Genomic DNA, 12,461 nt, shown 5'->3' on the forward strand with positions numbered 1-12,461 from the left:
AGCTAGACGCACTTTTACGCAAAGAAATATGTATGACAAATTTATCTATTTCGAACTTTTCATTTAGTTTTTATTTACTATTATTATATATATTTTATTTTTGAATTTTTGTAGTTGAATTGCTTTTCTTTAGCGGAATGTTATCTTTTTCGCAGTCAATAACAAAAACATATGGAACAGTGAAAAAGTCTGATGAAGATCGTATTTAATTTGTATTGTTAATTATTTTAATTTCATTTTCTTTGCAAACTTTTCAATTATTTGTAGCTTAAAGTCGATTGCTATCAGCAGACTTTTGTGTTAAGACACGCGTTCCGAACCGGCTGGAACGAGCTAAAATAGAAATGGGGGAAAGTGCATAAGATATTTCTGATCAGATCGTAAAACACAGTGGAAGAACCATCCCACAGAAAATAAAGGGAAGTGTCTAAAGGTGGGGTTACTTGTAATTAGGTCGATGGGCCACGCCCATTCATAAGTACATAAGTATTTGGGTATATCTCTCTATACCCCCGAAGATCGCTCTCTCACTCACTCGAACACGTGTACAAAAATTTGGAAAAAAAATTCTATTGGTCGAAACATAGAGCTCCACAAAGCCGCGGGGAGCTGGAACTACATAGCTCCGCAATCGGTAGGACGTACTGACTGACAGCGAACAGCAGGTAGAACAACGGCCTCTGTTGACCGGTCCGCGTTAAATCTCTGCAGGACTCGATTCCTTAGTGGTTGTGGCTGTGGATGTTGCTGCCTTTCCTTTGCAATTTCTGTGGAATGGCTAGCCGATTCGATTCGATTGGCTGTTCAATTAGTAGTTATAGTTGCCTGTGTACTACGGAAACAAGGAGGAAATCATATAGCGACGCAAATGATATGAGTAGAATAATACAAAACGCGCTTAAAAAAGAACCGCGTTTGCTGGATACGCCGAAGACTGCTTGACTCGTACTGAACCCGGAGTGAGAGGACCCGTAGACCGCCGGCTCTGGCCTGCCATCACCATCAATGGCGAGAGCGGCAGCGACAGCAGCAGCAAACTTTCAACCAGAACAGGAACAAAAACGAGTCACAACTAATAGATACCTATCGGAAAAGTATCTTCAAGGAATTCGTTAAAAAATATAGCTTCCCAAGCCAAAGTTGGACCAAGAAATTTGTGAATATGTTTTCCTTATTCTGATGATAACCATAACTATATTATAAAATAATATATAACTATATAAAAATATATAAATATATTATAAATAAAATAAAATAACTATATAAAATATCATATTGTTAAAACACTCACAAAGAAATTTAAAAAGTTGGCTGTAATCTTTAGCCAATCAGAAATGCACATGGATATTTATTTGTACAGCTCTTCTAATAAAAGCCAAATGTCATTCGAATTGTGGACACGAAACAAATTGTGCATCCCAGATTTATAGATACTCCATTTGACTTAGAAACCTCAAAAGAAAACCGCCTAAGCCTTTGCTAACACAGCATACACCCCGCGCCCAAATATACAGGGTAGGAAAACCGAGCGACGGCACCTACATGCAGTGGAAAGCCCGGTAGGAAGAGGCTTTCGGGACAGCTTTCGGTTCGGTTTGACTCGGCTACAACTCTACACGCGGAAAACTCTCCAACGAGCTCTGTGCCATACGAATGAGAAAATGGTGAATGAGATGCGAGGGGAGGTACAGGTACATACGATACCCGCTGTTCGAAATCATTTGGAAATGCATTTACAGGACTTAATGCTGCGGGGGTGGGCGTGAGAGTCGCAGTGGCAAAGGCAAAGGCAAAGGGAATGTATGCCACGAGCATGTCGCGTTATCCCCATGTAATCTCAGTAGCTTCTGCGGCACCCAACTCCCGAAAAAAGCATCCACAATACGAAAGAGAAACCAAAAGCGATTTGAAATTTGTGCAAATGTTTGCTCAGGGCTTCTGTGCATTCTCATTTGAAATTAATTGGAATGTCTTTGTCTCGACTGCAAAGACGATGCGGGTGCAAAAGTATTTGCATACATATTGAAGGGTACTTTGGTCGGAACATTATCAAATGTTGTATATGTATTTATATCTTAGAAATTCCTCTTTTAGCTCATCTCATATTTTGTACTGCTCCCAAAAATCAAATTTTAGAGTAAACTTTTAAATACTAGTAGATTCTATTCATTCTGTTCAGTGCATACAAAATACATACATAGTACATATGTTTTCCATCTACCTTTGCATGTACATATGTATGTATGTATGTGTACCTATCTGTCCCATAATTAAAGTGCTTTACTGTTTAAAGCTGTCACTCTCAACGAGTGACCGTTTTACCAATACTCTATTCTTACGAGTAATTTGTGGATTATACAATACTAGAGCTTTCAAATTTTGTACATATACTTGTTTACTTGTACTTGTAACCACCCCCCACCGCTATGGTCCAGAAATCGTTTCTTTTTCGTAAGCTCGGAAATTTAAATACCTTTCTTCAAATTTAATACTTCTTTGGAAAGAGGCTTTTTCTTGTTTCTTTTCCTTTCCCTCTCCTTTAAACAGGCACTCGATAGTAATGGATCCAAGCAATCTATCGCTCTATACAAAATTTCAGTCATAGTATTTAGCCGACTATTTTTCCTTGCATGTGATAATCTGTCTTTTTTCTCCTAAACATCCAAGTGGAACCAAGGTAGAATTGTTTATTTGAAAACCGTGGACTAATACTTTTTGAATCGTAGGGGACATTGGGTACCACGGATAGGTTTACATATATAAGCAAAAAGTTATCTCACGAAAGAACGAAATTTGTCCGAATTTATAGAATAGTTACACGAAACTGCGATTAAGATTATGTGAAAAATATTTAAAAGGGCTTCGCTAAAGATAGTTATGGATGATAATAGCTTACTATTGTAAGCTTACTATTGTAATAGCTTAGTATTGTTCGCAAAAGCTCTTCTTGCCGAATTCCCATCATTGCTATTGCCGTTGCCATTCTGCTTTGGCATGCTTATATGCAGACCCATACCTTTCAAACCTTGTATATTTGTATATTTTCATCAACAATAATTGTTATTTTAGAAGCCATCCATTAAGCATGGTTGGTCATAAACCGTTCCATCACTTTGTTGCACTTCAGAAGGTTTAATTTAATAAAGGATTCAAAATTACTGATTTTTTTTATCAATTTTTTTTCATTTTTCAAATGGTTGTTATTGATTTTACTGTAAATCCAATGTGAGACAGATTTTTTTTATTGTTGTTGCGCCAAATATCGATGAGATCGCTATGCAAAAACTCTAACTTTCCTGAATACTAAAAAATTTAAAGAAAAGGGGCCAAAACGGGCTAAAGTTATTACTTTCCAGTCAATTCCAACATTTGTAGGTACAAACTCACGTAGCTAGTTTTTCTCAGAAGAACTCAGTTCATTAGTTATATTCTACAAAACACAGGGACGCAGTTAAATTTTCTACAAAAATACACGTAAATTGGACATTACACAACACTTAAATCTTGGGACTACACATAAAATAGCTATATACATTAGATACTACATTCATTCACATATATACATACCATTATATTCATTTTCCATTTTTACCTGAATTTATTTGAGTAAATTTACTCAATCGCCACGTAAAAATGTAAGCAAATAATTTGGCGCCAATTTTTTTCTCACAATCGGCTGTTCGATTGTTCAATTTCAAAGGCTCGCAAAAAGCTTTAGGGAAGCTTACTAATTTTTTTTTTAATTTTTAATATGTGTGATAAATTTACTTTGAGAATTTGTAAGAAAAAACGTAATCCATTCATATAAAAATTTCGACTTTATGCGAAAAAAAACGAATTCTGGACCATAGTGCACTCTGTCGTTTATCGATAATGAGAGCTCCTTGCATCAATCTTCAAGACAATCAATTTGCAGCACAGATTAAGTAGGATACTCGGATAAGGTGCAAGCATTTAAGCTTGAGTCCTACACATCCATCCATTGCCCTACTTGACCCCTCCTCGATCCGAAGGGAGAGCGAGAGCTCGTGCTGAAAGCTGCCTGGGAGTCAATTGCAATTAGTGAGCTTACTCAACATTCGGGTCAACAGGAGGCGTCGTCAATGGCGCTGCCTCCATTTCATTAATTAAAATAAATAATGCAATTATGTGTACGGTACAGCAACCCAACCCACAGCAACCACTGAACCACTCAAGCATGAACGAACCCAGAGCAACCCACGCCCGAACATAACAGAACCCACGCTATGTCCCTAATCCAATCCCAGTGCCAGTGCCAGTGCCAGAGTCAGTGCCGCCCCCATTCAAATGTTTGCATTATCCAAGCGAAATCCTGAACTGGGTACATAATGCCCCCCTGCAGTACTGTGCTGCATTATATAGGAAGAAATACGAGTGGGATACGAGAGGATACCCTTCTTCGAGGGATGCGAATGCAGTTGCGCAAGGCTCAGTGATGAAAGCTCTGACGCGCCTTTAAAGCTCTCAGCGGCTTAGGGGCGCTGGCTGCTCCATGGAGACTTGGAAGCAGCCTACAGTGTAGCCCTCCGTGTAGAGTTGGCCAGAGTGGGGAAAACGGGTTTCTTTTTCGGTTGCTTGGGCCGCACCATCCGAAATTGTGTCAAGATGGTACATGGTGCGGTACATGTACCCCGAAAGCACAGGACACCGAAGCCACCGATAGAGACATCCACATCGACGGCAAATAGACAAACATTAGAAGGCGATGGTTGTTTTCGTTAAAGCCATTTCAGGCTAGAGATGGCAGGGCAGGGGCTGTGGCACGATGGCACTTGCAACATCCAGTCACGTATTCGAGTAGTACTAGTCCTACGCAAAAATGTATGCCAAATTCCCGATTGGAGTCAACATTGGAACCTACGTAATTGAGTGCAGGATTATGAGGCGGTATGGATGCGCGTGGGCGGGTTGCGTGGCAAGAGCTGCACCGCGGATCCCGCTGGGTTGGATGCGCGTGTGTGGTTACGCATAAGTCTCAAGCTTTGAAATGCACAATGAGTCACGCAGATCAGGCAAATGGGCCGAAACACCAAAGCCGCCCACGATAAGAGTATTTATATAAAGCTAATCGAATATCTGAAACAAAGTGATTTGAAAAGCTAAACCCAGCCGGTGATAGCCATAAATCCATAAAATCAACTCAAAAAGTACCCATCTTTTCGATTTTTGCGGAAAACAGATTTGTGTAACGCCCAGAAGGAAACGTTTCCGTCTACTTAAAGTATATATCATCGGCATCAATAGCCGAGTCGATTGAGCCCTGTCTGTCTGTCCGTCCCTATCAGCGCCTAGTGCTCAAAGACTATAAGAGCTAGAGCAACGACATTTTAAAACCGGACTTCTGTGATATGTCACGGTTACAAGATTGTTTCAAAACTTTGCCCCGCCCACTTCCGCCCCCACAATGATCGAAAATCTGTGGCATTCACAATTTCAAAGATACGAAAAAACTGAAAATGCAGAATCGTAGAGGATGACTACATATATGTTCTAGAGTGTAAAATCTGAACACGATCGTATAATTATTAGAGCCAGAATCAAGAAATCAATTTTATTCTTTCTCGCTCTGTCTCTCTCTCATGCAAGTTTAATGGTCGGTTTTGCCAATTGAAAAATATGAGTTCAAGGATTTCAAAATCTATAAGAGCCAGAGCAACCAAATTTGGTATCCACACTCCTGTGATATCGGACCTACTTAGACCGTTTCGTTTCAAAATTTCGCCACACCTCCCTCCGCCCCCGCAAAGGACGAAAATCTGGGGCATCCACAAATCTCAGAGACTATTAAGGCTAGAGTAACCAAATTTGGTATCCGCACTTCTATTACATCTGACTATCTCATAGATTCAGCAATCTGATAGATATGGTCATTCTCTATGAATCTGCGGATATTGTGGATGCAACAGATTTTCGTCCTTTGTGTAGGCTGAAGGGGGTGGGGCGAAATTTTGAGATATACGTTTTATAGTGAGATCTAACAGGAGTGCGGAAACCAAATTTGGTTACTCTAGCGTTTATAGTCTCTGAGATCTAGGCTCTAATGTTTTACTCTAAGCAAAGTCGGTTATGCTACGTGTGTGTTAGAGAGAGACCGGGCGAGAAAAAATGAAATTGTTTTCTTGATGCTGGCTATAATAATAATACGATCCAATTCAGATTCTGCAGTCTAAAAGATATGGTCATTCTCTACGATTCTGCGTTTTTAGTTTTCTCGTAGCAATGACATATCACAGAAGTCTGGATCTAAAACATCGTTGCTCTAGCTCTTATAGTCTTTGAGCACAAGGCGCTTATAGGGACGGACAGACGGACGGACGGACAGACAGACAGGGATCAATCGACTCGGCTATTGATGCTGATCAAGAATATATACACTTTATGGGGTCGGAAACGATTCCTTCTGGACGTTACACACATCCACTTTTACCACAAATCTAATATAACCCAAAACTCATTTTGAGTATTGGTTATAAAAGGAATTGGATCCTGTCAGCTGGTAAACATCACCAGGCTTCAATTCATGGCCATCCTTGAACCATTTGAGCACTGGCGTTGGGAAGCCCACCACTTTACACTCAAAGGAGACAAGACCCTCTTCAGTTAGAACGGCATGAAGGCTCTCCATGAACCGAGGCTTGCGATAGTTTCTGGGAACTGTAAAGGAATTTATCAAAATTAATTTCGTAAAGAATCTCTCGTTAATCTTCACTCACTGTCCATGTTAACTGCACAGGTGGAGATGCCCACACATCCCTCAAAGCTGGTGACCGCACATTTCCATTCCCCGGCATCGCAGGACTCCGATGGCTTAATCTCGATCATGTAGGCCCAGGCCATCTTCAATCAGTTTATATCACTGGGCGGTCTCCACACGTCCATCGGTGTTGTACCAACTGGCCATAGACTATATTTTTGTTTAAAATGTTGCAAACAAAATTGTAAAGATTAATAAATTTTCGGTCACTTTCTAGCTAAATCTGTTGAGTGTTAAAAAGAGTGGAAAAATTGTATGATGATCCTACGAAAACATATGTTACCCTTAAAGGCTGGCCGAATATCGAAAGGATTTTTATAATACAAATTATGAATAATAATTCATAATTGTGATCAAAATAAAATGTATTGGACATAATGAGGATTAAACAAGTACATAGTAACAAGAAAAAAAATAGTTGTAAAACAATTCGTTTAAATAAATTGGTAATAAGAGTTTATCCTATTCCAGGATACCTCTGGAAAAAATAGTCTGCCTTTATTTTTTCATACACCTATTTTACTTTTTTCAACTTTCATTTTATTAAACTCATATTATTTGTCATCCCTGCTTCAATTAAAGTAAATTAATAGTTTTCTTCGGCTGGATTATTTTAAAGATAGATAAACTCTGTTTGCTTTCTCAAAAAATTTGTTCAAAATACTCAAAGTACTCGTTTCTTTTCGAATGGGAATCAATTGGGTGGCACCAGAGGGAGTCAAGGTCTGTCTTTGACAGGGTCGTGACATCGACCATCAACAGGTGCTTGTTCAGCCGTGGTTGGGCCAATTAGCATATGCATTTCCCCCATGCAGAGTCGCATGACCTGCCAGTATCCAGACCACTCCATCAGCCATCATTCCATTGCGGAGCCCTTATGCAGCTCCTTGTCAGGGCCAAACATCCTCACTAAAGAGGCATTTTAACGCTTCAAATACATTACGAGAACGGTTCGAAAGGGTTAAAAAACACATATGCGAGAACAGGAGGCTCGAAGGGTTGAAAGGGCAGGGTTAGGGCAGTGTAATTGCTTTAAGAGGCAACAAAAAGGAATCACACAATTGGCTGAACATTGGCTAATTCCATTTCTCCAAAACGAGAGGAAAAAACAAAAAAGAGAGCCACAGAAGCCACAGTTCCATCGCGGAACTTCCGCTTCCGGTTCCCGGCCCACGCCGCGCAGACTCTCCTCCACCTACTTCAATGTTAATCAGCTGAATGGAAAATCAGTTAATCCATATTCCTCCCTGCAACAAATCGGTTCCGTACATAGGAGTATATAAAAACAAATACTGGTTGTATCTTCACATTAAGTGATTCATAAGTATTAAAGATAAGCAAATGCAAAGAATCGTCCAATCTGAAAATCCAAACTATTAGCCAGAATCGATGAATTTTTTAATAAAATTAATAGTAATAGATAGCCTTTTTAAGCTGCCCCTCGTTTACTATTTATATCGAATTAGTAGGCGCTTACACAGCCATACGCTGCTTATTGCTTAATAAGAATAGATTGATGTGCATAATGACGAAGAATTCCCCCGAGGTTCACTGATCAATCAATATAATTATGCCAAGCAACAGGAAACAAGATGGATGCTTAATGCTCATTTTTAGTTATTATTTCCAGTCATTTCTTTTGACTTTCCTCACACCGTGAACACCATCGATGTTTTCCTCCCATATATCCAGCAGTGTTTTTTTGTGGTCTCAGGGGCTCACAAAAATGTGTTATCTAAAGACACAATTAGTTTAAATTAAAATTACAGATTCAATTTATTAATTATGATTAAATTACGTAACTCTTTTTCACCACTAGGTCGCTGATTATCGTATGTTAACCAAACTATGTCTCCGGCAAGACGCATGACACAGCCCTAGTGTAAACAAGATATTAAACTCAAAAATTGATTTCAAAAATATAGAATCATCGAACGCGATCATGCGAAATCATAGTTTATCGATCACTTGACGATTTTTTATCGTGATGTATCCTATATTGAAAAGGGAAAACATTGACAATTTTGAATTTCTGAAAATTGTTCCACATTGAATGAAAATGAAAGCAAATCGGAATTATTCATAATGAATGTTTATTTTAGACTAGACTAGACTTATAGTCATGCTAAGCACTTTATGCATGAATTTATATGTTTCTTTTCACTTTTCCAAAGTATTCGAGTATTTTACACATCTGCAACCCCCGAAATTCAGGTGGAAATACATATAATTATTGTCCTGATGCTGATATGATGTATACGCAAACTATGCAGCATGCCCCAAACAAATCCACATACACCTAGAATAACACACACACCCACGGAGATTGAAGTACATACATATGTATGTATATGTTTATACATAAATTTATTTTACATAGGAAACACACGCATATATTCCCACAGCGAGAGGACTGCAGATGTGCAGCTTTTGTAGAGAAAATCAACATAAGCAAAATTTCTCTCTATCGTTCTCTCTCGCTTGCCCACTTTATAGCCATCTCATTCGCACTGTTGGTGTGGGTGTGGCTGTGGGAGTGGCTGGGGTACGCATAAAAGACATACATATATACATATATCTGTATAAAAGAACAAATCTAACGATGCGTTATGTTCATATTTGCATTCGAAATTGAGAAATGTTCTCTCTATAAATGTGCGTGTGTGCCCTCTAAATATACATATATATAGATATGTAAATACATACATACATACATAGATAAATTGTGGTATTGTATATAACAGTCCTATGTATTTATGTACGTGGATCACCAGCCAATCGGAATGTACAGGGTGATCAATCACATCAGAAAGCGGCAAGTGAAAGTGATTAAAAGTGATTGCATCCTTAAGCCAAAAACCGAAAGTTCATCCTTCTTTGATCATCATATCACTTATCAATATACATATAGATATACCAATAAATCTTTCCCAAGATCAAGCTTTTGGTCTCATCCTTCATTGACCGTCTCTCATTTGCTGAAATACTTACCAAAATATCACCCTGTGACAGCATGTCTGACGTGGTACGGCCCTATACAAATAATTCTCACATTGCTCGAATAAATAAGCCAAGCGCATGAAATTCGGTAAAAGCATGCTGGAAACAACAACGCAAGAGAGGCACTGAGAATGGGAAACAAAACAACAGAAAACGAGAAGCCCTCGAGGCATCCAAAATGTTCGTTCAATGTACATAGTACATACAAGGATACATGTACATACATACATATGTATCACCCTGTGTGTGTCGACACTACCACCAAAAAACGCATGACTAAAAATTCATTCAGCCAGCCAAGCGTACAACCACCCAACCCAACCAAAACCCACACCCAAAAAACAACAGAAAACCCACCTACAGCCAAAACGAATCATCAGCTTTCACCTTGTCCTCTTCCCCACTCTGGAGGCACTGGCAGTCTCCATATGGATATTGGGATGTCTGGGAGATTTGGGAAGTAGGATGTGAACAAATTTGCTTAAAGAAATATAAATGCACAAGAACCATATGAAATGAGCGCAGGAATGGGGAAAGTCAACAACCCCGATCCCTCCTATGACTTCCTCAAGCGTTTAAGGACTTATACCAGACAGAGCTACTAATGTTAATATAGTATTCCTATCCATCAGTCATATTTAGTTCTATTATCCCTTAAACTCAATTAATTTTCTTTGAGAAATGTCTCGATTTAGAGTTGTACAAGGGTCAGATCTAATTCCACTGTAACAAATGATTCTTATCCTTTCTTATGCCGGATCTTTAAAATAACTTTAATATGGGTAATATTTTCCACGAAATCTAGTTCAACTTTTGAAACGTCAAGATGCTTGCGAATTTGTCGAGCGTGACAAAATTTTTTAATAAACTTCTTCGAATTTTTTTTTCTTGGTATGACACATACACGTACATACTTCTAAATATCTCTAATTTATTATCAATATACAGTCGCCAAATGTTAAAGAAGTCAATACAGAGCCCATAACGAAAATCTTAAAGACCCAGATGCTGCCTGTCCATCATGGAATGATTATCAAGGATTGGAGAACAACATTTGTACTACATTCTCAATGAATCCTGGAAGCTCACGCCTGAGGGGAGAGAGAGAGAGCAGTCGGGCCTGATCCAGATATTTCAGCTAGTACAACGTCCAATATGGCAGACAACTTAGTTTAAAACAAACGACTTTTTTGATTTCGTGGAATGAATTTTAACGGGTTCGGTTACCCGGCAGCACGGCCTTTGCAGCCTGGGTGACGGCCTTGAGGACAGATGGAGCCGGTGCAGCTGTGGGTATGGGCATGGTCACTGGCGAGTCGGGGGGATTGTGAAAGAAGTACAGCATAAATCCAGCAGCCAACACGATGTGGGCACTGAGGATCCCAATGATGAGAAACAGTGAGAACTGGGAGTTGCGCAGGGCTGGTGTCAGCACGGCAATAAGAACGGTGCCCGACAGCAGGGCTGCGGTGATGACTAGCAGCCACTGGAGCAGGGAGATCTGCAATCAAAAAGAATCAAGAATGAAAAACAATCCTTTCCAGTGGATAAGTGGCAAGTACTTACATTAATCACCCAGAGGATGGAGACGGGTATGTAGATGGCCAAGCTGTAGCCGTAAATGCACATCAGGGATAGCAGGGTGGGCGTGTAGGTGGCCTGCCTCAGGAAGCGCCAGAAAGAAAGAGATGGATGCACACGTATGAATGTGAACTAGAGCGGGATAGAGCACTTACGCTATCCGTTTCAACAGCATCGGCATCATCGATCGGCTTCAGGCTGTACTTGAAGAGGGCCCAGAGTATAACCGGCAAGATGTTGGCATAAAGAAAGATGCACGTGGCCGCGTACGAGACCAGGTGGAAATTGTAGTGCCAGTGGTACCCATCGCTGGCATGATGCAAGTAGCTGGCTATGTTGCCGCTGATGGCAATCGAGAAGATCTGCGGGTTGAACACATATGGTTTTCATATAGTATGGTCAACTGGCTCGGCTCACATGGCTGCTGCGACACTCACCAGCGTGACTGTTATCCAGAAGGGACCATAGAGGTCGGGATTCTCGCCAATGTTCATGCGTAGATAATTGCCAGCCGCCCGCTTGGGTATCATCGAGTTGGCAATGCGCTCCAATACCATGTAGGTGTCCACGTTGAAGAATTGCTGATAGTACTCGATGGTCAGGAAGGATAGGCGTGCGCCAGAGCCGCCGCCACTACCAGCACCTCCAGATCCATCGATGGGGGCGTTCTGGAGATTGGTGGCTCCACCGCCAGCCATGGCATGTGCGGAAGTGCTCATATCGTAGATAAGATCGGCCAGAGGATCACCGCGCTGACGTTGTGCACTGCTACTGCCGCCAGCTCCAACGAATCCACTACCAATGCCACTACCCCCGCCGCCTGATGCGTGTGTTGGCGAGTTAACATTGATTTGCGCTGGTGTGCCGCTGTTAGTTGCGCTTGTGGCGCTATAGTCGCGAAACTGTAGCAAATCGTCTGCAGTCGGTGTCTCCATATCGCTGGATGCACTACGAAATCGGGGTTTCAGTAAATATTACACGTATTTTCCACTGCGCTGTTGTCCAAAGGCTATCTGTCCCAGGTATCGATAATTTTCGCAAGTTGGCAGTCGACTGTGAGTGTTGGCAGCCCTATCAGCTGCTGGTTATTAGTGATGATAATTTG

General features: G+C 40.5%; 2 protein-coding genes and 1 long non-coding RNA gene across 3 annotated transcripts; all 3 read right to left on the reverse strand.

Annotated features, from left to right (window-relative positions):
- Positions 1-6,429: 6,429 nt before the first annotated feature.
- LOC6901104 (obscurin-like) lies at positions 6,430-7,081 on the reverse strand. Its single transcript, XM_033384574.1, has 2 exons — positions 6,735-7,081; positions 6,430-6,675 (listed from the first exon to the last, which is right to left on the reverse strand). The coding sequence occupies exons 1-2, from the start codon at positions 6,856-6,858 to the stop codon at positions 6,473-6,475; spliced, it is 327 nt and encodes a 108-aa protein (XP_033240465.1). The 5' UTR covers positions 6,859-7,081; the 3' UTR covers positions 6,430-6,472.
- Positions 7,082-8,065: 984 nt separating this feature from the next.
- Positions 8,066-9,403, reverse strand: LOC26534393 (uncharacterized). Its single transcript, XR_001452998.2, has 2 exons — positions 8,579-9,403; positions 8,066-8,510 (listed from the first exon to the last, which is right to left on the reverse strand). It is a non-coding gene; the product is annotated as an uncharacterized lncRNA (long non-coding RNA).
- Positions 9,404-10,602: 1,199 nt separating this feature from the next.
- LOC4814299 (protein YIPF1) lies at positions 10,603-12,398 on the reverse strand. The gene is made up of 4 exons (XM_001354401.3): positions 11,794-12,398; positions 11,512-11,718; positions 11,342-11,434; positions 10,603-11,276 (listed from the first exon to the last, which is right to left on the reverse strand). Exons 1-4 carry the CDS (start codon positions 12,289-12,291, stop codon positions 10,986-10,988), a joined length of 1,089 nt encoding a protein of 362 aa, XP_001354437.2. The 5' UTR covers positions 12,292-12,398; the 3' UTR covers positions 10,603-10,985.
- Between the last annotated feature and the right edge of the window lie 63 nt (positions 12,399-12,461).

This window comes from Drosophila pseudoobscura, chromosome X (genome assembly GCF_009870125.1).
Source record: "Drosophila pseudoobscura strain MV-25-SWS-2005 chromosome X, UCI_Dpse_MV25, whole genome shotgun sequence".
Classification (NCBI taxonomy): Eukaryota; Metazoa; Arthropoda; class Insecta; order Diptera; family Drosophilidae; genus Drosophila; species Drosophila pseudoobscura.